Source organism: Ascaphus truei, chromosome 3, assembly GCF_040206685.1.
Source record: "Ascaphus truei isolate aAscTru1 chromosome 3, aAscTru1.hap1, whole genome shotgun sequence".
Lineage (NCBI taxonomy): Eukaryota > Metazoa > Chordata > Amphibia > Anura > Ascaphidae > Ascaphus > Ascaphus truei.
Genome location: NC_134485.1, coordinates 275,301,520 through 275,328,117, shown reverse-complemented (window position 1 = coordinate 275,328,117; position 26,598 = coordinate 275,301,520). Strand labels below are relative to the sequence as shown.

The 26,598-nt window shown below is 45.5% G+C and overlaps 1 protein-coding gene across 2 annotated transcripts in view; it reads right to left on the bottom strand.

Moving 5' to 3' along the window:
• The window catches only part of ABCC4 (ATP binding cassette subfamily C member 4 (PEL blood group)), a 356,776-nt gene that overhangs the window by 133,286 nt on the left and 196,892 nt on the right, over positions 1–26,598 (bottom strand). For both annotated transcript variants that reach the window (XM_075590857.1, XM_075590858.1), the window contains exon 20: positions 9,762–9,841. In XM_075590857.1, coding sequence (XP_075446972.1) covers positions 9,762–9,841 — 80 coding nt within the window. The remainder of the gene's footprint in view (positions 1–9,761; positions 9,842–26,598) is intronic.

Genomic DNA, 26,598 nt, shown 5'->3' with positions numbered 1-26,598 from the left:
CGGAGGGCAGGGACGGGGTGAGGATGAGGATGAGGATGGCCTTCATCGTGGGTGCCTGGCAGGGGTAGATGTATTAATTTTATTTCTGATGCATCTTGTATTTTAAATGGGCAAATGCATTATTATCCATATGTGGATAATAGTAATTTTGCCCATTACAGTATGTGTTAGGGTGCGGGTGGGGGGCGTATTTATTTTAAAGTATTTATGTATTTTTTAATTATTTTTGGGGGGCACAGAATTGGTACTGTAGGCAAGCGGGGACCCCTGGACACCTGCGGGGACCACCCGAGGGCCACCGCCGGCTTGTAGTATAACTCCTGTGCATCCCCAAACAATTAAGCTATGTTAGGGGTGTGGAGATAGAGGCGTTAATCAGGCCATTAATAAAGGCATTATACCTGGTTGATTCACCCTAAATCGCATAGGGACTGAAGGGGTTAACTGTATGTGCACCACACTGATATGTTTTCCCCTACACCATCTCTCTTGTCCCCATTTTGCAGCCCCTTCCCTAGCTGCAGTAGTAGGAATGTATACAAACCGTGCCAATTGGTTTTGAGACAAGAGGGAGCTGGGAGCGCTAAACCAAGCGCTAATTGAAGACGCGTGGCTATGTATGGGTGGCCGCGTTGAAAGTATAGGGATCACTTTCTAATCTCTTGACCTCGCAACCGCAAGGTTAATTGAGTAAGTAGTTTGCGGTCTAGCTGAAGTGGTTTCTGTCAAAATGTATCTGCTACCTTGTTAGCTTCATAACTTTAAAGAGGGAAGTCAATTGACGTGGGTATTGAGTTAAACCGCAAACCCACATCATAGCACGTTCAATTAAAGAAGCTAACTTGCGATCGGAATAAGCTAGCACTCTAATTTTTGGAGTACAGTGAGGAATAAAGAAACCATACACACACATAAAATGTATAGTAGTGGCACAAATAGAACATACGTTATTAATAAACTGTGTTATACTGTTAGTTTTAAATGTGAAGACAGGAACTCTTTTTTTGTAAGCCTGGGAAAAATCCTTTAGCATGAAAATATGCTACGGGTGAATGAACTGAGGGATTTTTTCAATTCCGTACTTCAAAGAGCCCCTGCAGAGAGGGAGCCTCAATGTCTATGAGAAGTCCGGAGTTGAAAAGCCTCAGCAATCCTAGGTGCTAGGATGGCCGGGATATTGTGAGTGCCAGATACCGGTGTAAAGTATGCGTACTTCACACTTGGTAGCCAAATCCCAGACTCAGTGTCGATAGGTAAGGGGCTGACCCTAGTATGCTAAGGAGCTCAGGTGTGAAGTTGGCACATGCTCCGTGCAAACAGGGAGGCAGTCCCTGCCCTTTCTGTGAAGTACTGGTAAGTCAGGGATAGGTGGGGAAAATATTACCACGGGCGTGTCAGGAATCGGCGTTCTCCTCTCTTCCCACACAGAGCACTCCCTCCCCGCAGGGAGCCCCTGGACACACAAAACAATCCTGCCTTACCGGCCTCCACGGCTCCTCGCCCTGCCGCCATCGCGGAATCACTCCCCTCGGCGATTCCTCTGCTCAGCGCCGGGTGTGCTCACGCCCTCCTGCACGCACACCTGCACCATCCACTCGCTCGGTTCACACGCGTACATGAGTTACGGAGCACGCTCAGTCTGCACACTCTTATTCCCGTCCCCCGGACCTGAGGCTCCGCCCCCGCACACTGCACGGGCATACTCAGGTTACTAACAAGACTCACCTGGTCTGTTATGCATGCACCAATCTGCAGTATCTCCCTGTAGCTCTTCCTGTCCTGCCTCCGTTCCTAATTGGACCTTCCTGCTTTATCTAGCTCCTCTCTGCTCTCAGTCTTTGCTCGACATAGTCTCTGTATGGAAGTACTTCTGGATTCTCTCAGTGTTTTCACAGGTTCTGACGTGGCTTGTACGACTACCCCCTCTGGCTCTCGATCTCGGCACTCCTTGGACAACGCACACTCTGGTAACCCCTTGAACACGGCTTGGACAACGACCTATCTCCACTCTCCACTCCCTGACTTCGGCGAGGCATCCTTCACTCTATCTCTACAACCGGTACCGGCAAGTATTGTCTACCTTACTATACCTGGCCTGGCAACGCTTCATACCACACTCCGGACACGCTCCCTTTGCTGCGGGTGCGTGTATTACCACTTCCCCCTTCAGCTCAGGGGACGGGTCTGGTCTGCGGGCAGTACCGGCGTAAAACATTATGTCGAGCCCACAAGACGCAGACCAGACCGAACTTCAACAGTTTCTCTCTAATCTGCTTCAGCAAAACCAGGCCATGGCGGATCAAATTGTGACACTTACACGCCAGGTCGCAGTACTCTCAGACAGGGTACCGACCGCGACCCCGTCAGATGTAAGCCCCCACTCCGCAAGCGCAGTTAGCAGCTCAGATGTAAGGATTCCTCCCCCCAAGCCTTATGCAGGTGAACCGCAAGATTGTAGGGGTTTCCTAAACCAGTGTGAGGTGCAGTTTGAAATGGCCCCCCATCTCTACAATACTGATCGCAAGAAGGTAGCCTACATTTATAACCTCCTCACTGGCAGTGCCCTGGCTTGGGCTTTCCCGGTTTGGGAGCGACGTTCTGACCTTACCCAAGATTACCCGGCATTTAAAGCCGAGTTTCAACAAGTACTCGATTCTCCCGCTCGACGGGAGATGGCATCTGTTTCTCTCCTCCAGATCACTCAGGGACGGCGAATGGTGACGCAGTATGCTGTGGAATTCCGGACTCTAGCAGCCGAGACTAACTGGGGACAAGAGGCTCTCGTCTCCGTGTTCTGGCAAGGCCTGGCAGATCCCATCAAGGATGAACTCTCTCACCAATCCAGGCCGGATCAATTGGAGGTCCTCATTGATTTGGCTGTCCGAGTGGATCAACGTATCCAGGTACGCCGCTCAGAGCATCAGCGCACTCGCGTCCATAACTTTCATGTTCCGTTCTCCAGTACTCCCAGCAACACTCCAGCACTGGAGTTGCCAGAGCCAATGCAATTGGGGGTACAACGCATCCGCACACCGATACGGCAGTTCCGCCACGCCGGGGGATTGTGTTTCTACTGCGGATCCATGGAACATCTGGTTCGGGAGTGTCCACTGCGTCCAGGAAACGGGAACACCCAGTGAGTACAGAGGGACTCTCTCTGGGTGTAATGTCTCCACGTCCCCTTTCTAAAGGTGAACTCCCTAAGAAACTTACATTTCCAGTCTCCCTTTCAGACGATAAGTTCAAGACTTCTACCGCCGCTTTCATTGACTCAGGAGCTGGAGGAAACTTCGTGGATCTTGAATTCGCCAGGTTAAACCGCATACCACTCGTGAGAAAGAAGGTTCCCATCGCACTCGTCGGTATCGATGGACGTCCTCTTACCCCGGCCCACATCTCCTTAGAGACAGCTCCCTTGCTTCTGTCCTCACATCTGCACAAGGAGATCTTAGTTCTCGATGCCATTCACGCTCCTGGGATAACCATCACCCTTGGTCTTCCTTGGCTACAGCTTAACAATCTTCTCATTGACTGGACTTCCTCTGCTCCCATTTCCTGGAGGCCGAGGTCAGGCGATACTCATCAACTGCTGGCCAATACCTCTGTTCCCGAAGTTATTCTACCTTCCGTTTACCATCAATTCCGGGACGTTTTCAATAAGGTACAGTCAGACCTCTTGCCGCCACACAGGACTTACGATTGTCCGATCGATCTAGTTCCAGGTTACTCCCTACCCAAGTCCAAGACCTACCCCTTGTCGTTACCAGAATCTCACGTTATGGATGAATATATCCAGGAGAATCTCAAGAAAGGCTTTATTCGTCACTCCAATTCCCCAGCAGGGGCTGGGTTTTTCTTCGTCAAGAAAAAGGACGGGTCGTTGAGGCCTTGCATCGACTTGGGTTTAAACCACATCACTATTAAAAATCGTTACCCCCTTCCCCTTATTACCGAACTGTTCGATAAATTACAGGGGGCCAAGATTTTTTCCAAGTTGGATCTATGTGGTGCCTATAACCTGGTGCGCATCAGGAAGGGGGATGAATGGAAGACGGCCTTCAACACGCGTAGTGGACACTACGAATATCTGGTAATGCCTTTCGGCTTATGTAATGCTCCCGCTGTCTTCCAGGATTTCATCAACGACGTCTTTCGTAAGGTACTCAATATTTTTGTTATTGTATACTTGGATGATATCCTGATTTTTTCCAAAGATCTCCAGGACCATATACGCCACACCTCCTACGTCCTTTCCCGTCTCCGTGAACACCATTTGTACGCCAAACTGGAGAAGTGCACCTTTCATCAGACCTCTACTCCGTTCATGGGGTATATCATTTCCGATGAGGGGTTTATGATGGACTCCGGTAAACTTCAAGCAGTCACTGAATGGCCAAGATCCAACTCTCTCAAGGCCATACAACGTTTTTTAGGGTTCGCTAATTACTATCGTAAGTTTATACAGAGTTTTTCCACCATTGTGGCACCCCTCACTGCGCTCACCAAAAAAGGAGCTGATCCTTCTGCTTGGTCATCCGAGGCCATCTCCGCCTTCGAGACACTCAAGGAAGCCTTTATCTCCGCACCTATTCTCCGTCATCCCAACATCGAACTTCCCTTTGTCCTGGAGGTCGACGCTTCTGATTGCGGCGCTGGGGCCGTTCTTTCCCAGAGACCCACGCCCCAAGATAAGTTACATCCCTGTGCATATTTTTCCAAGAAATTCTCGTCTGCCGAGAGGAACTATGACGTGGGTAACAGGGAACTTCTGGCCATGAAGATGGCTCTTCAAGAGTGGAGACACCTGCTGGAGGGGTCAAAAGAGCTGTTTACTATTCTCACGGACCACAAGAACCTTCTTTACATAGAGAACGCTCGACGCCTTGGTCCACGACAGGCTCGTTGGGCTCTTTTTTTTCCTCGATTCGATTTTCACCTGTCCTATATCCCCGGGACCAAGAACGTAAAGGCAGACGCACTCTCCCGAATACATTCTTCTGAAGAGAGGCCAGAGGAATCGTTGGAGACTATCCTTCCACATGAGAGGATTCTCGCCATGTCTACTTTCAAGAATCTTGACAAGATTTTGCACTCCGAGACGCATTCCCAAGGACTTGGTCGTTCCCGACAACAAACTCTTTGTACCATCCAAATTTGTTCCAGAGATCCTGTCTTGGGGTCACTCCTCTAAATCTGCAGGTCATCCAGGTTTTAAGAAGACTACTGATCTCATTCGTCGGAATTTCTGGTGGCCAAGGATGTCTCAAGATATTCTGGAGTTTACCCGCGCATGCCCCACGTGCGCTCAAAGCAAGACTCTCCGTCAAAAGCCTCAGGGTTTTCTGTTACCTCTTCCAGTTCTCGACCGCCCCTGGTCCCACATTTCTATGGACTTCATCGTGGAGTTGCCCAGGTCCAGAGGAATGAACACTATCTTGGTGGTCGTGGACAGGTTCTCGAAGATGTCCCATTTCATTCCACTTAAAGGATTACCCACCTCCCCCGCCCTTGCTGATATCTTTACGGCCAAAAAGTAGGGGAGCCCCTGCTGCTGCCTCATATAGGTAATGAATGAACGGTGCTTTGGGTATAAACACAATAGAGGGTGGAATAGAGATAGAACCCAATTACAGCACTCAAGTTCAAGTTCTGTGTGTGTAGTGAATGATTTAAAACATAACTTTATTATATCACATATATAAAATAATGGGTGTTAAAAACTGACGACCTGAAGGAGTGACCTTCAATGCTAGAACCATATAGGTTTTAGGGTCTTGGAGTATAAGTGTATTCTGTGAAATACAGATAGCACAATGGGCTGGAAATCCTAATAAGGATCTGTCCAATCTATACTCACTGGCTCTGAGGTAAGTACTAATAACCGCAAGCGCCAAAAGCAAACCAGGTGTGGCTAGATAGTTAATGTGTGCTCAGGAACTGTCAGGTAAGTAGCTACCGGACACTCTGTGAGTTAGGCGCTTGCGGTTATTAGTACTTACCTCAGAGCCAGTGAGTATAGATTGGACAGATCCTTATTAGGATTTCCAGCCCATTGTGCTATCTGTATTTCACAGAATACACTTATACTCCAAGACCCTAAAACCTATATGGTTCTAGCATTGAAGGTCACTCCTTCAGGTCGTCAGTTTTTAACACCCATTATTTTATATGTGATATAATAAAGTTATGTTTTAAATCATTCACTACACACACAGAACTTGAACTTGAGTGCTGTAATTGGGTTCTATCTCTATTCCACCCTCTGATATCTTTACGGAGCAGATTTTCCGGATTCATGGGATCCCTTCGTCCATTGTTTCTGACAGAGGTTCTCAGTTCATATCCAAATTTTGGAGAGCTTTCACGAAGAGATTGGGCATCTCTTCTTCCTTCTCTTCCGCCTATCATCCTCAGTCCAATGGACAAACGGAGAGAATCAATCAATCCCTGGAGAAGTACCTGAGATGTTTTATATCTGATTTCCAGGATGAAACTCCTCTCTTGGGTAGAGTATGCCGTCAATTCTGCAAAAAACGAGTCCACCCGGGAGTCACCCTTCTTTATAAATTATGGGTTCCACCCTCCCTGTCTTCCCATCCCCAACATTGCTTCTGGAGTACCAGCCGTAGATGAACGCATTTCTTCCCTCCAAACCGCATGGTCCAGGATTCAGTCTACCCTTCTCAACTCCTCCCGCAGATTAAAACTACAGGCCGATCGTCATCGTCGTTCGGCGCCCAGTTACAAACCAGGGGATTTGGTATGGCTCTCCTCTGGGAATATCCACCTCAAGGTACCATCTCCTAAACTGGCACCTAAGTTCCTGGGACCCTTCCCTATTTGTGAACAAATCAATCCTGTGGCATTCCGGCTACAACTACCACCCAGTATGAAGATTCCCAATGTCTTTCATGTGTCCCTCTTAAAACCATTTATCTCCAGTCACTTCTTTCCGGATCAGACTCGTAAACCGGATCCCATTACTGTACAAAATAACGAGGAAAACGAAGTTCACTCTCTTTTGGATTCTCGCCTATCCTGGGGTCAGCTCCAGTTCAAGGTGCAGTGGAAGGGCTTTGGCCCTGAAGAGAGATCCTGGGTACCTTCAAAGGACATTCATGCCCCGGCCCTTAAGTCCTTCAGGAAAAAGTTTCCAGAGAAACCGTTCTTGGACCGTCCTGAGGCCGTTCCTGAAGAGGAGTGTACTGTCAGGAATCGGCGTTCTCCTCGCTTCCCACACAGAGCACTCCCTCCCCGCAGGGAGCCCCTGGACACACAAAACAATCCTGTCTTACCGGCCTCCACGGCTCCTCGCCCCTGCCGCCGTCGCAGGATCACTCCCCTCGGCGATTCCTCTGCTCAGCACCGGGCGTGCCCACGCCCTCCTGCACGCACACCTGCACCATCCACTGGCTCGGTTCACACGCGTACACGAGTTACGGAGCACGCTCAGTCTGCACACTCTTATTCCCGTCCCCCGGACCTGAGGCTCCGCCCCCGCACACTGCACGGGCATACTCAGGTTACTAACAAGACTCACCTGGCCTGTTATGCCTGCACCAATCTGCAGTGTCTCCATGTAGCTCTTCCTGTCCCGCCTCCGTTCCTAATTGGACCTTCCTGCTTTATCTAGCTCCTCTCTGCTCTTAGTCTTTGCTCGACATAGTCTCTGTATGGAAGTACTTCAGGATTCTCTCAGTGTTTTCAAAGGTTCTGACGCGGCTTGTACGACTACCCCCTCTGGCTCTCGATCTCGGCACTCCTTGGACAACGCACACTCTGGTAACCCCTTGAACACGGCTTGGACAACGACCTATCTCCACTCTCCACTCCCTGACTTCGGCGAGGCATCCTTCACTCTATCTCTACAACCGGTACCGGCAAGTATTGTCTACCTTACTATACCTGGCCTGGCAACGCTTCATACCACACTCCGGACACGCTCCCTTTGCTGCGGGTGCGTGTATTACCACTTCCCCCTTCAGCTCAGGGGACGTGTCTGGTCTGCAGGCAGCACCGGCGTAACAGGGCGGGATTGGGTGCATATTTTAAGTATAGAACCCTGAACCCTATAAGAATGCCTGCAGCCCAATCCCAGTCAGATTCATCTGATTTGACCAAGTTCCAGCATCTGCAGTTCCGGAGTGTGAGGGGTTAATAATATCGTAACCAAGGATCATCCCCCTCTTCTGGAATTCTTTAGAGCTAAGGGTTCCTTTTTCCTGTTGGCTGAGATATCGGGCTGGCAAGTTGCGCCCCATAGCCAGGAATTGCTACACGGATCGTTTTGCGCACCCTCTTGCATGGGTGCAGGGGTGCCCAGAGACTTTATTTCGTTCCAAGAACATTTGTTTTTATTTCCCCATCCCAGTAAGTGCTTTATTGAGTGTATATTGTGAAGATTTGTGTGTCTGTCTGAAAATAAATAAATTACACTTTATTTCACACAACCTGTGGCTCAGGGCAGAATTCCGGTATTAATTTGTAGATAAGACCTGGTCTACCGTGACAAGGGGGTATAGGGGTTGTTGGGGGCACAGGGGGTGATGTGTTTTGTATTGCAATGTTTATTTGGGGCAATTGTCCCCAATAAACATGCTATAGTGCCTTAACCCCTTCATTGCCTTAGCGAATAGCCGCTAAGGTAATGAAGCTAATTTAATGTATTTTTATTAATATTGTTTGGGAGCATGGGGTCTTCTGAGCTGAACCGTTTTGATTTCTGGCTCATGGACCCCCTGCTTCCTGAGTTACAGGCCCTGGTATGGGGCATCGGGTGCCGGTATCCCATTGTTTACATGTCACGCGACGTGGACGCAATAAAAATGGCGGCGACACTGGCACCCGATAGATAGGCCAACTGTGACTAGAAAGCGTGATAATTAAATAATCACAAATAGTAATGATGTTCTGTGACAAAATACTATAACAGTAAGAACAGATATAATTGCCTAGTTGAAATATTACCTAGAAGAAAGGGTGTGTTACATACATATAAGTAAGCATATACTGAATAAAATAGTGGATACTTAATGAAAGTCCACAGGATGGTATAATAGTCCTTGTGGTGGGTGTTGGAGTTAGAGCGTGCTGGGAATGTGTGTGTTAATTTAGTTCCTGACTGGCAACAGCTGCTTGGAGGTAAGTGGTCTCTCCTCCCAGAGCTCACCGCTCTCCACCTTTTTAACTTTGGAGGTTCTAGCATTTTTCTCAATGGACAGGGCTCACTGTGGTTGTTTCCCCTCATACAGAGGTAAAAGGAAGGGTTCACAGTTTAGTGTTAGGACCTGCATTAATTTTGGTTTACATTGACGTGGTATGCAGGCTTATGACGCTTTGGCCAAAGGGTGTAATTAAATAACCAAGTAAATATTATTATTATTGAAGTATTTAAACTTTATACTTATTACTTTATATGTTTTGTCAATTGGATGTAGCGTTGGGCACCCCTGTCTTTGGTGCTAGCAATGTTCAAGCCACAATTACATTCTTAATATAAACCGAGACAAATAGTGCTTTATGTGCTTTTTTTCACAAACCTTTCAGTATTTTGTCAGTCAAAGAGCCCCCTTCATCCTATGATGCACTGTTAAATTATGCAGAAACACAGCCAGACTTTTAGGTCGGTAAGTGCGATGTGCTATGTCATGATGGTAAACACATGCTCTAGCTTTTATTTTTAACCAGAATCTAGATTACACTATATACACTGTATTCATTATACACACATGCACACACCACTATTCCAATGATTGTATTACCTGCATGAAATCCACAAATGTGTAAGGAAGCAAGTCATCCAAGTGTCCAATATCTTTGGAAAAACGGTTTAGTATCCTTCCTGAAAGAAAAAAATTCAGAAAAGGTGCTTACAATGGCAACAGCTTAAATGCCAAAGTTCAAATGCAATGTTTCCTATTAAGCTAATTTTTTTTCTTAGCAAGCAGTACAATATGTTTCAATTCAGCAGTAACCAAAAGGAAAACACGACAGTCTCTTTCCCTACCTGCTCTGTATGAACCAACACAAAGATCCCATATATAAAAGTGAAAATAAACGCAAATCAAGTTTTTCCCTTACTACAAGTTTTTAATATGTGGAGGTGTAGAAATATGGCAAGCCCACCAGTGAGCTACAGCTAGAATGAATGCGTTAATGAGGCACCCTGAAAGTTAATGAATCACAGGAGCAATATGCTAAAGGATGAGAATTAGAAACCTGAACCATTAAAAAAAAAAAAAAAAAAAAACAATAAGTTAATGCTGACATCCAAAACAACGGATCACTGAACCAAGCATAAAGAGGGTTTCTTAAAAAATGAAATCAAACAAATGGTCAGACTTTTTTTGCTTATGCTATTGAAATAAAATGGCAGACGTAGAAGCATAGCTACATATGTTATTTGATGAATCTGCCTGAAAAGAAGGATTCAAAGTAGACAGCTTAGTTGCAAATAAGAGATCACTTGCAAAATGTGCCTGCATTATGAAGTAGGTGGAGAGCTAAACAGCAATCTTTAAATACTTTACTTATGTGCCATCACTATAACTACATTTCAGAACTCCTTAATTCCCTTCATATTGTGTCTGTGTATTGCGGGATAGTTCAATGACTGCAAATTAAATTGTAAGCAGACTTAACTCCGTAAAAAAATAAAAGGCATCTCATGGAAAATTAACTCAAATGTCCAATGAAACGAGAATAAGGATAAAGAACTACATTTGAATTGGCGATTTATGTCCTTCTCAGAAGTGCACCTCTCCAGCATAAAGGCCTTTACCAGAATGAGATAAGTTTAATAAAATCAAGTGCTGGATCTTGATATATCTTCAGGGTACATTACTAACTGAAAGCCAAAAAAACTTGAAGATGGAGCTTAACTCTTCAAAATGTAATTTTCAGTCGCACCTATCAGAAATGTTCTGGGATTAAAAAGGATATCCACAGGGGAAACATGAATTCATTTTAAAAGGACATAGATGTGATTAGGCTTTAAAAGCATTTGAATGCACATTAGCAGTTGAATAAATGGCAGATACTTTTTCATCTTCTGATAAGCAAAGGATCAAAAGCAATCTGATTTTTCCAATTCTCCCAAAAAAAAGTGCATGCACGTCTCACAGATACCCAAAGCCTGCCCCAGGCCCTCTAACATTGCATAGTGCCCTATCTAACAGGCTGAGGATATGTGTGCCGTGCAGAAAAGCAAAGATTTGCTGTTCCATCTATTGGCCTCTTAATCAAATTGAAGAAACTAGGTTCTTCAATAGAAAGCCAAACCATTTTTCTTCCATGCAAAGAAAACTGAAAAACTGATGGAGAAAGACAGTTCGAAAAAAAAGCTGTGTGTGCTGAGCACGCGCATAGTAAGTGAAACTTCTTTGTTTTTTGTCACATAAATTTTATTTGTGATGGTGATGTTTTTAATTAAAAATCACAAAACAATTTGACTTCCAAAACACAAAAGTTTGACCACATGTTTTAGCTATTTGCACATCTATATTTATAGTAACTGAATTATTTGTGTCTGCGTGTGTCAGTCAGTGTGTGTGTGTGTGTCTGCGTGTGTCAGTCAGTGTGTGTGTCTGTGGTGTGTATGTCTCTCTCTGCGACCTACACCCACCACGACGTAGCTGCGGACAAGGAGAACTCTGTCTGAGTCTCCTCCCCCGGCGGAGCTGTGGGCTGTGTTTCCTGCTGCAGCCAGTCCCCCAGCGGAGGTACGGAACATGGGAGGTGCTCGGCAGCTCACAGGGTGGGGGTGGGGGGGGGCGGGGGATTGTAGGCACATGTGTGTGGGCGCTGTTCGGCGCATCACTGGGGTGTGTGTGTGTCAGTCTGTATGTATCAGTCAGTGTATGTCAGTCAGTGTAGGTGTATGTGTCAGTCAGTGTAGGTGTGTGTCAGTGAGTGAGTGTGTATGTGTGTCAGTCCGTGAGTGAGTGTGTATGTGTGTCAGTCCGTGAGTGAGTGTGTATGTGTGTCAGTCCGTGAGTGAGTGTGTATGTGTGTCAGTCCGTGAGTGAGTGTGTATGTGTGTCAGTCCGTGAGTGAGTGTGTATGTGTGTCAGTCAGTGAGTGAGTGTGTATGTGTGTCAGTCAGTGAGTGAGTGTGTATGTGTATCAGTCAGTGAGTGTGTATGTGTGTCAGTCAGTGAGTGAGTGTGTAGGTGTGTGAGTGAGTGTGTATGTGTGTCAGTATGTCAGTCAGTGAGTGAGTGTGTCAGTATGTCAGTCAGTGAGTGTTTAGGTGTATGTGTGTCAGTCAGTGAGTGTGTAGGTGTGTGAGTGTGTATGTATGTCAGTCAGTGAGTGAGTGTGTATGTGTGTCAGTCAGTGAGTGTGTGTGTCAGTCAGTGTATGTGTGTCAGTCAGTGAGTGTGTATGTGTGTCAGTCAGTGAGTGTGTATGTGTGTCAGTCAGTGAGTGTGTGTGTGTGAGTCAGTCAGTTTGTGTGTCAGTCAGTGAGTGTGTATGTGTGTTAGTGTGTGTGTGTGTGTGTGTGTGTGTGTGTGTGTGTGTCAGTCAGTGTGTGTGTGTGTGTGTATGTGTCAGTCAGTGTGTGTGTGTATGTGTCAGTCAGTGTGTGTATGTGTCAGTCAGTGTGTGTGTGTGTGTGTGTGTCAGTGTGTCAGTGTGTCAGTGTGTCAGTGTGTGTGTGTGTGTGTGTGTGTGTGTGTGTGTATGTGTCAGTGTCAGTGTATGCTTCCTGCGGTTTCTCGCCTGAGGATAGCTGGCCAGCTCCCCCGCAATGATCCTTCTCAGGAGCCCCACCGAGAAGCACTCCTCTCTCACCCCGATACCCTCCATCAGGTGGTTAAGTCCTGAAACCAGGCTCCGGATGTGAAGCTGTAGCTCGGGGGGGCAAGGAGGGCAGCTCCATGTCCCCCAGCCCCGGGATCCTCTTCTTGTCCGGCCAGCTGCAGTTGAGAGCCTGCAGGTCTCCGCCAGGTAGCAGCGGGAAGAGAGAGGAGAAGGCCGGGGCCAGGAATAGGTGCGGGGAGATCGGGACCAGCAGCAGCAGCGCCCACATCACCTCAGCCATGAAGTTCACCCCATCCACTCACCCCCCGCAGCTCACCACGAACACAGCCTTCGACTGGTTGGCAGCGCCGGCCTCGAAGCTGGAGAACTCCTTAACTTGGAGGGCCCCCGCGGAGAGCAGCAGCAGTTCGGCGCAGCCGCACCAGTGCAGGATCTCAGCACTCGTTAGCTGTGACGGCGGTGAGTATGTTGAGCGGGGGGGGGGGGGGGGGGGGAGCAGGAGGGGGGAAAGCAGCAGCAGCGCATCATTCACCCAGCAGCGCAAGGAGGTCTCCGAGCCGGCGTGAGCATCGCCATGGCTACCGCGCATGTCAGCGGGCAGCAGCGGCAGTTAGGAATGGTGGCGGCGGACGTGTGGGAGGAATGGCATGCGCAGGGGGGCTCTGTCTGAGTCTCCAGCCCGGCAGAGCGCGCGGCTGGGACAGAGAGCGGTCAGCGGGTTGTAGCAGGAGAGCCGGTCCCCGCTGCCCCGGATGCCGCCCGTGCCCATCTCCACCTGGGGGAAATTGCGGCCGTTAGGAGCGGCGCCGGCGGCTATCGCCGCCGCCGCCTATGTCATCGGCCATGTGGGGGGAGCAGCAGCCGTTAGGAGCGGCGCCGGCGGCTATCGCCGCCGCCGCATCTGATTTGTGGAGCGGGTGTGATGTCAGTGTTGGGGTCGGGCTGAGCCAGAACACAGCCCGGCCTCAACTGCCAGCACTGACGTCACATCCGTTTCATTTCTGTCTCCACAATTCTTTTTTGCCCCAGTTTGAATGAGGTGCCACTAAGGAAGTTTCACTTCAAAAATGTACTACAAAATGTGAATCTCCTAGTTAAACAATAGCTCATGTAACAGACAATACTCCTATAGCAGAATCCATATAAAGAATGTTGATGCTAACATGCAGACATACCTGTATTACAGTGGATAAGAAAGTGATTGCAACACTCCTCCACACAAAGTACAGTGAAGACTCAGGTTCTCACATTCTGTTTCATACTCATAAACATTATACAGTGCCTAAAAGTACAATCCCACCGAGAACCAGATTATTCTAATGGGTTTATTGGGTTGCAAAGGGTTAGAACCAGGTACTGATACTTCAACATAAAATCATCATCAGATATAACACAACATTTGACAGCCAGATGTAAACAGACTTGCAGTGAAGCCTGACTGATGCGCGGTGATGACGGAGCTCCCAGGCGTCCACAGTATACCTTTTTAATTATAAACAGCTGCTTCTAACTGCTTGCACAGGTTGGTGGAGGGTATAAATGTTTTTCATGGGCAGTGTTATCTAGCACGCCCCTGAGGAAGGTCCTATACAGGACCGAAACGTTGGATTTTTGTGCCTGTTTTTCTTTAATAAAATTGTTCTTTGCATTACTATCCGGAGTGCTGTTTTTGTCTCCCATTGGGTCACAAAGTTTGTGTGTGTGTGTGTGTGTGTGTGTGTGTGTGTGTGTGTGTGTGTGTGTGTGTGTGTGTGTGTGTGTGTGTGTATGTATATATATATCTATATATATATATATATATATATATATATATATATATATATATACATATATCATATACATATTGTGACATAGTCCAAAGATGTTAGGCAGCTTTCTGCCCCATTTTAGGTCAGACAGTGCAGGAATAGTTAAAAATGATCCGTTCCACAGCTTCACATTAACTCAGGCTGCTGGATGGAAAATCCAGACCACAGATTACAATGGGTCTAGTTCTCCCTCACCTGCTCTTCTAATCACTTGCACAGGTATTTAGAGCAAAGAGGTTTGCATTTCAGTCTCTCTCCTTAGAGCCTGGAGGCTGGGGGTATCGCTGCTCCCCTGTATCCAGTTTCGGGGTGGACGGCCCCTCCAAGTATCACAGTACCAGAGGATTTGCCTGGACACTTGGGACCGAGTTCCCACCACGAACAGATAAGACAAAACAAATGTTTATTGCTGTTGCTAAAAGACTGTGCTGTATCTAGTGACCCTAAATGAGAGGGCATTGTTTTAAGCTGGGGAACCAGGTTAGTTGGCCCAGAGCAGTTAGAGGCTGATTCTGTTGTGTAGTTAGATCCCTGAAAGGGATAGGATTTCTTTAGATGATTTGGTTTTTATTTCTTATAAGTGACACTGTGTGAAATGCTATAACACTGATATGAGTAAACCGCTGAATGAAAATATCTGAGTGCCTCTAACCTACACATGTTAAAGCTGCAGTCCCTTACTAGGATGAAAATAAAGCAGGCAGAAGCCTGAGTTAAGCAATGTAATACTTTGCATGTTCCTGTTTGTTGTATAATTAACCCTAGAAGACTGTGTCGGGAAGAACCCAGACAGACGTCAGCGCTACAAAAGAGGGGCGTTTGTCACAATATATACATATATACATATATATATATTTATTGAAATCTTTTTAAAATTTTATCTGGACAATGATTGTAAGCATTGCAACCTGAGGGTTAGGGAGAGTGGGTGTGAACGGTTCTCATAATGTTGTACGACTGATATTGAAATTCAGCAGACGACATGAAAAAGCTTGAAGCTCACATGAAGCTCTTGCAGAGGACTGGCAGTTGATGTCAGTATGTTAATTGGATTTTCTTGCAAAATTTCAAAAGGTTCACAGGTTAGCTGGTTTAACACCAAGTTGAGATCCCATACAGGTAGCAGATTGGAGTTTTGGCCCTAATTTCCAAATTTTCTTTCAAAACAATGGAAACGTTGCTAATCCACAATAGGTTGTCAGAAAAGAGCATCAATCCAGTTAAAGCTGCAGTTCAGTCAATATCCTGCATGTGTTTTTTTTTTTTAATAAATCAGTTCTGTAGTAAGAAAAAATACTTTTAGCATTTTCTGTTTATAAAAAAACAACTTTGAAAGACCAATTTTCTTGTATTCTATTTTAACAGCCATTTGCTAAGGCACTGCCCCTTCATGTCCTGTCACAAGCTCTGGCACACCCCTTTGTCAGCACTGCCCTCCCTCTAGCACTTGTCAGTGCAGGAGTGCTCATGAATATTCATGAGCTTCCACTGCCAGTCAAGCAGATTATAAACAAATCCCAGCTTTTAAATTGTCACCAAATTTTGACCTATCATTACATGGAAAACGAATTGACCTGCAGCTATACAGTTCTTTAGCTAATTAGAGATTGCACACATAAAACTATTGAAGTAAAAAAATAAATGTAAAAAAAAAAAAAAAAAAAAAGACTGAACTGCAGCTTTAAATACCTTTATTAAAGCTCTCCTGTAAAAATTCAAACATCTGCAGTGTCTCAAAATGTAAAAAATTGTAACACTATTGTTGCAAAAGAAGTGTAGACATTGTATACTTCAAGGTATAACAAGGTTTGATTAACTGACTTTTCACACTTAATCTCCAGGCCGAGAGAGAGAAACATTTTGCAGAGTGGATAGCTGATGGGTCCATGTTTTAGTAGATCAAGAAAGAGAGGTACTGTCCAGCTATCTCCTTTTGTTTCTTTTACAAGGTTTGCTCCCAATGTCTCCTTGGCTAAACTGAAGCAATGAGAATAGCCTACATCGTGTTGATTAATTTCCTCATAACTATGACTCACTGGATTAAAAGGAAACAGGTAGACCATTGAAAATGATCATTGAATAATCATGGCATGGAGATTAAAAGACCCTTGATCTTTCCATCTTGAACAGTAAAGCTTGCGATTTTTGCAGATTGACATGAGATCATACAGGGAGTGCAACAGTTTGTTGTTGCAGGTAACTGCTGTTGTGTTGTCTGACAAAAGGCTGATCTTAGAGCAGGTCTAATAAATCAATCAGACCTTGGAAATGTTTGTTTAAGATCAAAAGATGGCTGGAATATCTTATTTTCTATGTGGGCCACTGCTTTTGAGCATGGAGGCCTTGAAAGACCATTTCCCACCAATTTAGCTTTCAATAGCCAAAATAGTTTGATCGTTTGGGTCAAACTTTTGAAATCCTTCCATTTTGTCAGAGATATGTTCTACATGCTATGCAGTAGAAAAAACGAATGGCGCACTGCCAGGGAGCCAGGTGTGGAATAAAAAAGTTTTTCTTTATAGCAGCATGGTGGGAGACAAATTCACCCCCTTAGGGGACACAGACAGGAACCTCCTACGCGTTTCGGACCAACGGGTCCTTTATACTCCTTGATAAAGGACCCGTTGGTCCGAAACGCGTAGGAGGTTCCTGTCTGTGTCCCCTAAGGGGGTGAATTTGTCTCCCACTATGCTGCAATAAAGAAAAACTTTTTTATTCCACACCTGGCTCCCTGGCTGTGCGCCATTCGTTTTTTCTATTGGATGTGTCTGGATTCTGGATCCTTCTTGGCTTGCACGCCGGCAGAGGAACCCTGGAGATGACGTGAGTGGGGCTTATCGGTTTAGACTGTTATAGTTGGGTCTGACTGTTGTCACTGTCATACCTACAAGTCTTTATTTGCCTACCCACTCCCACTGGTATCTCCAGGGTTAATAGTACTCATGTTATTGGATGGAGTTGCTGCGGGTTTGAGCACCCCAACTCTTTTACCTACATGCTATGCACATGGAATCATGCCCAAGGTCAAACTTCTCCTGCTACATTGAGTATACTCAGATGGAACAAATACATTCTTGGTGATGTACACATTTTCCTTAAAAGGTCTGAATTAAAACCTAGATATTTTAAATCTTTTCTTTACTTGCTGTGTCAAAACATACACATAGAAATCAAACCGCTTGAAATTAAATAAGGCAGCTTTCCACCTGCTTTATAATCTGTGTCTGAGAGAATCCATACCACATCCTAAGTAAAAATGTCAGATTCTGCACTTAGTCTGGCTCTGATTAGCCAACCATCCAAACATATGTAACCCCTGTGTGATGAGCTCACATACTAACACTACCCCCTGGCAGGTTCCTCTCCAATGTGCTCAGGAAATGTGACTGTGATGGACATGAGAACAGCCAATAAAAACAGCTGTGGAAGAGGAGGGACTAAAAAAAAAAAATAGAGGGGACTTTAAAAAGAGGACTGCCCATGTTGAAGCTGAGTATTATCAGGTTTGGTTGAGGTCTGCAGAGTGCGCACATGTGCACGTGGCATCAGGAGCAAAGAGCAACAGTTCCAGATGTGGATGAGAAATCAAGCGCCACCAGAGGGGGATCCTCAATGGCTATAAAAGCACATTGGTAACGAAGCTCCCTTTTCAAAGATCAGGCCTGCAACAGGTTCAGTACACAATAAGCACCACGGTGTGCCGGCACGCTCATAAGCCAACCTACCCAAGATTGGAAGGCTACTACACCACTGACTCGCATCCGTGCAGCTTTATTGGGGGTTGTGTAGTAACCTGAAATACTGTGTGTAGTGATCCACATCGGAGGATCCCAAGGTACCTAAGTCAGTAAGGTAGAACTAATTCTATCACTCATACTGTGTCTATTCTTACTACCGTCTGACGGTAGGCCCCTATCTATAGGGACTCAGGCCCCAGCATTAGCCATAGAGGGGGTTACATTGGAGGCGCTGCTGAGATTTATGTTTTCTGATTCAACAAGTGTGGTACACACTATAAGTTCCCCAGTTGCACGGTTAGAAATTGGCACTGTTACAGAAGTCATTAAGACGGTTGCCCCATAGCACCTTTGCAATCATTTTGTTATACCTCACAATGGGTGCAGACATTTTAAGTGATTGGTGCACGCGGAATGGCCTAGAATGTTATAACGTGCTACTTCCAACGGTCCCAGATACAAATGAGGATGTGAGTATCAATGGAGTACTCGGTGCCAATCCCCCATGAGAACGGGCCCAGTTAAGGGAAAAGATTATGCTACAAAACCAAGACTGTATATGTACAGTATTGTGTATGTGTGAGAATGGTATTGACCCTACTAAGGTGCTCAATACTATTGCCGGGAGGGACCAGATGTGGTGTGCTATTGTGGGATGTAAACCTGTTGCTGGTCCTATTAATGTTACTGCACACACTACAGTAGATAAGGTCGAGAGTTCCTAGCTAAAGAGGAAGCCACAATGGAAGCGTTCAGTAATTAAATGTACCCTGAAATACCTACTTCCTCTATGGGACATGCCTCCGCTTCCTCTCAGGATCTTATCACAGCCATGGGACAATTAGAGAAGAAATTAATGCACTACGCAGAGGGGAACAATTATTATAGGCTATGAATCTTTTCTGGAGTAAGCCGAACTCCCCATAGTGAGGATGACTATGAAAGTTGGATAGAGCAGATCACGCAGATGGCAGAAGTACTGGTATATCTGGATGACCTAATGGTGTTTGGGAAGACCTTGGAGGAACACGAGGCCCGCCTGCTGAAGGTACTAGATCGGATGGGCGAGAGTGGACTAAAATTGTCATTGAACAAGTGTCAGTTCTGCCAGACGTCTGTGTCTCATATGTGCGACACATTGTCTGAAAATGGAGTGGCTACTGATCCCTCTAAATTAGAAGCCATTGTATCCTGGCCTAGGCCCAAAAAACTAACAAAATTGCAATCTTTTCTGGGGTTCTGTGGATATTACAGACGGTTCGTGAATATTTTCTTAGCCATAGTACTGTCATTGACGCAATTAACGAAAGGCTACTCGCCACCCAGAGGATGCAATAGTCAAAACTATTTCAAAATGAATGAGGCATTTGGAGACAGATGGACTTCCAAGTGTGAAAAGTTTTTCCTGGTCAAAAAGGCCCATCTCACTAATGCGCCAGTACTCACGTTTGCTGATCCATGAAAACCCTATGTGTTTCATGTAGATGCCATCCTAGAGGATTTAGGAGCAGTACAGTATAAGGAGCACCCCGACGGGCTGAGGCTCGTGGAATACGCGAGTCAGGGGTGGTGCCTCAGAGTAACTACCCAGTGCACAAACTGGAATTCCTGGCATTGAAATGGGCAGTAGTGGACACACTGCATGATTAGCTGTATGGAGCCACCTTTGTAGTGCACACAAACAACCTATTGTTGTGTATACTGTTGTGTATTCTATCATCAGCGAAGTTGGATGCCACTGATCACAGGTGGTTAGCAGCCTTGGTTACCTATCATTTCAACCTAAAGTTCAGAACAAGGAAATAAAACATTAATGCAGACGCCCTGTCATGAATTCACAGAGATACTCGAAGTATAGACGAACAATGGGAAGAAATGGGAAGAAATTGCTGCAGCCAGAGTGTGTGCCTTTTGCAAGCAAACTGAGGTGCCAAGACAGACCACGACTGCAAATCTAAACTGAGTAGTGGACAGTCTGGGGATATTCCCCACAGCGGTACCCCTGGCATACTCTCACCCTTAAGAGTTAACTATGGAGAGGCTACCCCGTTTAAACCGGAAGGATCTAGCACATGCTCAACCGACAGACTCTGGTTTGAAGGAAGTGTGTGTCACGGGAGACCAGCTTTATCGACGCCTTTTTATATCGGGATTATATGACTGAGCAAAGCAAGGAGGTAAAATAAATTGTAATTTATTTCAGGAAAAGGCATACACACAATGTAACACAATTTGCAGGATTAACACACTTACTGGGAACGGGGCTAACGACTAAAACTATCCTTTAAACGAAACTCACAAAAATGACCTCTGTAGGAGCCCTTTCCAATGACCGGGAGGTACTCACGAAAGTCCTGGAACGGATTTCGGCATGCAATGCCAGACGCAACCGCAACGTTCTCAAAAAGCAGGACTTAGAACATTTTCTCACTCAAAATCTTTGAAGCCAGCTCAGAGCATCTTTGAATTTGCCGCTGAAGGTTTGGCGCTTGGAATCTGGACTCCTGATTGGTTGCAAGGCTCTTTATGGGTTTCAGTGTCCCATTCACAAACCTCTACAGCCTATCAGATTGTTCTCCTTGTAGAATTTAGTGACAACTGCGCTCAAATGCTCGATCACAATGGTAGTGAAAAATGGACTCAGGCTAATAAGACATAATGATCCCTGAGGTAGGGGCAAGCAATAAAACCCCATGACACCTCTAATTGGGATGGTCCCCCTCCAAAAGATATGAAAAGTACTCACATATTGCGCTGATCCAAATTTCTAAAGACGTGCAGCCAAGTAAATGTAGATAGCTGTAGAGGAAAGAGGAGAACTGGCGCACAATCCAATGAAGTGGGTCCCAGGATGAACGAAATAGATTATTTATTAATGTAATAACATCCAACAAAAAGGAGTACTCTTTGACAAAGAACTACTGTTTGAAACGCGTAGGAGGTTGCTCTCCTCCGTTTGTTGGATGTTATTACATTAATAAATAATCTATTTTGTTCATCCTGGGACCCACTTCATTGGATTGTGCGCCAGTTCTCCTCTTTCCTCTACGTGGGAATTCTCCTGCCAGCCAATCACCAATTTGCCGGTATTGTAAAGCCAGGAGGGCACCTTTTTTTCCCCTCTGCAAAGGGGCATGCGCCAACCTGGCACCTCTGCCTCTTTGCATACTGAGCTCACCCGCTGTCCATGCACCACAGAGTCTGGGCTCTGGCAAATGGTGGTCGGATTGCCCTGTGTTAGCCCAGGATACGGGTACTCAAGCAGAACTGCAGTACTCCTCTTGTTCAACACCTTGGCATCCCTGAGGCTTTCAAGTCCGGACGCCATCTGGTCCATTGGAATCCATGACTTAGAAATCCCACAGTTCATTTACAGGTTATCAGCATATATACCTATTAAATAGAAGTCTTTAATCAAATATATGGTGTCTTGTATCTTATGTGATGAATGTGTAAGTACCCTGGTGTCAGGGATGGAGTGAGGGGATATACTGTCCACACTCACTAGCACTCATTTTTGGCAAACTTTAGAAATAACTTTTTTAAACTTTTTACACACAAAAAATCACTCAGCTTTATCGCATAGCTGGAGCACCCCTGAACCCCTATACCAGGTTCAGGGTACCTGGGCATGTATCTGGGCACCCCTATTTATATTAGGGACCCCCTGTATGGTTGCAGGTATACCATAACCCCTTCATGCCCGTTCACCTTGTCTGGATAATGCTGCAGCAGGAATCCTGGCGGTGAGTCGTAATAACGTTTTCAGAGCCAGAGTTTGCCCGGAGCAATGTGCTTGGCTGCATCTGAGAATCTCACTCGATTCCCGGAAACAACTCCTGGTGTATCCCATAACTCTGGAACCCCGATACATAGACACATTTTGTAAAGACTTTCTCCGGCAAACCCACCCTGAAACTTACAGCCTAGATATCTCCTGATCCCAGCACCCCACGAAAGGCAAAACACAAATAAATCTTTATTAATGTCGCAAAATTTGCACACAGTCACAGTAATGCATTTCTTACAACTGGCTGACACTCAAGGACCTAAAACACACGGACCAGGGGTAACCAAGTGTGCTTAACCTTTATTAGTGAGCCTGTTAACCCCTTCACATCACAGTGTGGTCAGCCTTGAGGGACCATAAATCAGCCAGGATGGTCTTTGGAATGCCCCTTCAAAGTCGTCTCCTTTTAATGCAATCGCCTAATCTAGTGATCAAGAACGATGTTCAGTCACAAAGAAGTCACAACACACCATAACTAAGCAACTGGTGTTTCTTTACAAGAATAAACAGGTGGTACTCCATTCTCTTCATGATGATCATATTGGCCTCGAATGGCTGGGAATGTCGAAGAATATTGCAAGAACTGTGGAAGGTGTGTGCCTAGAAAGACTTTGCCTATGAGGGCCACACCACTGACAAATATTACCAGCAGTGGACCATTGGACTTAGTCTGTACAGGTGCGCCGACGAGTATTCTAAAACTTGCCTTGGAAAATCTGGGGCTATCACCAACAAGACCCAGGTACATGCTGCAACATTTCAGTGACATTTCTGCAGAAAGACTAATGGCCCATCGGATTAACACAGAAGGGGTCCCTGTCAGTCCCATTCAGTTTGAATGGGACTGCCAGGGACCCCCGCTGTGTTAATCCGATGGGCCATTAGTCTGTCTGCAGAAATGTCACTCAAATGTTGCAGCATATACCCAGCATGTATTTTGAAAGCCGACTCATCAAGAAACTACTACGCATCTACAAAAAAAAATCACACACGCCTTACCACCAACAGGACCCAATTGAATATGATGGGCACATTGAACATTCAAGAGAAGGAACGATGGAGTCTGCATGTGCAACACCTGGCTACTGCTGCTGTTATGAACAATTGGGGAAATAAAAGCCGTTATGACGAGAGTCCTACAGGAGCTAAAGGTCCTACATGGCAGAGTCCTTATCCGAAATATGGGTAAACCTGGTAAACACAAAATAGTGAATCGCTGGAAATCAGAGTCTCAAGTGGTAGTAGAGAAACTACAAGGACTTCTAGTATATCGCGTGAGGCCCGGGAGAGGAGATGGTAAAGAACCTGCATAGGATTCATCTTCTGCCAATAGGGCAGTTAGTGAGATGTCCCGAGAAAGAAAGTATTCCAGAAATAGGAAGTCAACCCAGGAGACGTGATCAACTAAACCGAGGACAGGGTCCTCGGGATAGCCCACCATGCCACAGTAAGCAGGATAGTGACAAGGAGTCGGATCTGGATGATGGATACCAAAGATGGAGAATGTTAGGGCACCGATTGAATATCTGGGATCAGGAAGAGCAGCATCCTCCTCAAGAGGTGTCCCTAATGCGGCCAGGAGAACTGCAGAATGGAGAAAGAGATGTTCTCATTGAGTTGGATTCCGAAGCAGAGGAATTCACCGCAGGTGGTTCTATCGAACAGGTAAGCAAAACTGAATATGAAGTTGTTCTAGATAGTTGTAAGCCTCCTTCATGTGTAGAGTCCGCAGAACATGGTCCATCAGTCCCCTGTGGATCCTCTGAAAAGCAAGGGGAAATAACAGTAGTACCCCCAGTGTTCTTGCCACACCCCAAAAAAGGAAACTAGACTCCCTATGATTCTCCAGGGGTGTCTACAGGAAGTTCCCTTGACTAGTATTTTATTTATTTATAAAAATGCTTTACGACTAAGTAATACATTGAGAGTTACCTCTCGTATTCAAGTATGACCTGGGCATAGAGTTATAAAAATACATGGTTACAGTATGGCTAGATGGGTAGTACCTATGACCCCCGAGATAGGTAACGCTTGGAGCTGTGGGACCATGTGGTGTAACAGTACAGCAATCTGTAAAAATTGTGTGTAGGTTCCACTGTACCTATGATTCTAAGTACCTAGAGAGGATCATGTGTTAGGTAGCCATGTTATGTGTCACAAGGATTGTAATTCGGTTGATGGGGACATCAACATTTTTAGCAGGGCGAGGATGTAACCCCCGTGTGATGAGCTCACACACACACTGGCTCCTGGCAGGTTCCTCTCCAATGTGCTCTGGACATGTGACTGTGATGGACATGAGAGCAGCCAATAATAACAGCTGTGGAAAAGGAGGGACTAAGAGGGAGAGGAGCCTTTAAAAAGCAGGGTAGCCACGTTGGATCAGAGCTGCTGTGAGTGGCAACAGTTTCGGTCGAGATCAGCGAGTAAACATTGCATCAGGAGCAGACCGCGGTAGTTCCAGACATGGAAGCGAGATGAAGCGCCGCCGGAGTGGATCCTCAATGGCTATAAAAGCACAGTGGTACCGAAGCAACCGTTTTCAAAGAACAGGCCTGCAACAGGTTCAGTACACAACGAGCTCCATGGTGTGCCTGCACCATCATAAGCCAACCTACCCAGGAATGGGAGGCTACTACACCACATGAGGAGGAGTGGCTCAGTGAGTAAATACACTGACTGGCACTGAGTTTGCAGCAGGGGAACCCGATTCAGTTCTTCGTGTCAGCTCCTTGTGACCTTGGGCAAGTCACTTTATGTCCCTGTGCCCCAGGCACCAAAAACATAGATTGTAAGCTCCACGGGGCAGGGAATGTGCCTGCAAAATGTCTCTGTGAAGCACTACGTAAAACTAGCAGCGCTACACAAGAACATGCTATTATTATTATTATTACTTACACTGACTAACACCAGTGCCGCGTTATTGGGGGCTGTGTAATAACATGTAATACTGTCTGTACTGATCCTCATCTGAGGATCACAAGGTACCAGAGTCAGTAAGGTATAAGTAAACTAATTGTATCACCCCTACTGTGTCTGTATTCTTCCTGCAGTCTGACCGTAGGCCACGGGTGGTCCAGTAAGTTATTTCTAAGGACTCGGGTCCCAGCTTCAGCAATAGTAAGAAGTCTGGGAGCTAAAAATAGAGGGGTTACATTTAGTCAAGACACAAACCCTCTCTTCTGAGAAATGCATTCAGAACCATGATCTTTGTAAAAATCCAGAGAGTTGCAAAGATGCCAAATCAAGGGTCTGTAACCTGGAAATTCTGTTTGCAGGCTCAAACGAAGAAATGGTGGCGATCCTTGGAGGTTGGTACATGCAGATCGGCATCCTTTAAATTCAACAGATACAAGAAAATACCCCATTTCTATAGATGCTATTATGGATGAGGACATTTTTTTGAGGAGGTGATTTACATACTTTAAATCTATGATCCAGGTAGCACTTGCCTGATACATTGGGGGCTAGAATTATGTTTTAAAACATCCCTCTTTCTTGATTCTTTGGGAATCTTGAAATTGCGAAATTAAACTATACATTTGAATTAAAGAATCTTCATTTTTGGGTGGATTCTATGAAGGAACTTATTTGCCAAAAATGTCTCTTCCTGGCATCTGCACAAATTCAAATTTATCTCCAATTAATTAATCTCCAATTAATGATTTGGAGAACTCGTTTGAGTTGTTGAACGGTTTGCCCCAATTCTTTGAGTCTCGTTCCGAAGAACAGATGGTCTTAAAATTTCCAAATATCTTTAGTTTGATATATTATAAATGATATAAGCAACAGGTGGATGGACTGGGAAAGAGACTGACTGTCACAGACTTAACAAAAATACTTATTCCACTATCGCTAATTCTGCGCGAACATCTTCATTTTTTATGATGATTTGCAAGTCTTATCAATTTGATAATTATTTCTTGTTTTAAAGACATCTGATTCTTCTTTAACACTCCTTTCTTCATCAGAGGAACAAGATCTCTCCCGTTCTTAAATTTCCACCTCAGTGGCGTGGGATGAAACTTTTGTTATGTTTGTGACCTGAATCATTTACTAGATTTTTCCCTGAATTCAGCTCCGATTAGTTCTAGGTTTTGAAGAGAAAAAGTTCATCCATCTGGCTAGGGATTTCACGAACGACCTATTTCGTGATATATTCTTGACAATTTTTTTTTGTATAACCAAAATTTTATTTTCCATTACAAAACAGCTACTGTATTTAGTCTTGACCATGGCTTTCTTGGGCTTTAGAGTACAACTTTCAGAGGTTGTACAAGGAATATGGGGCATAGTAACCTGCAGAGCTGACAAAACAGAATGAGCGGTAAACACACATGCATAGTCTAAGTCTTCCACCAATTTCTGCCTCATATGGGGCAGTAAAAGGGTAAGCACTACTACAGTGGATGAGGGTGTGCCCACTGGTAAGGTCACACCCAGGAGACGGTGTGAGATGCGGATCAATGTTACTCACTGATAATTTCTAATGGTACCA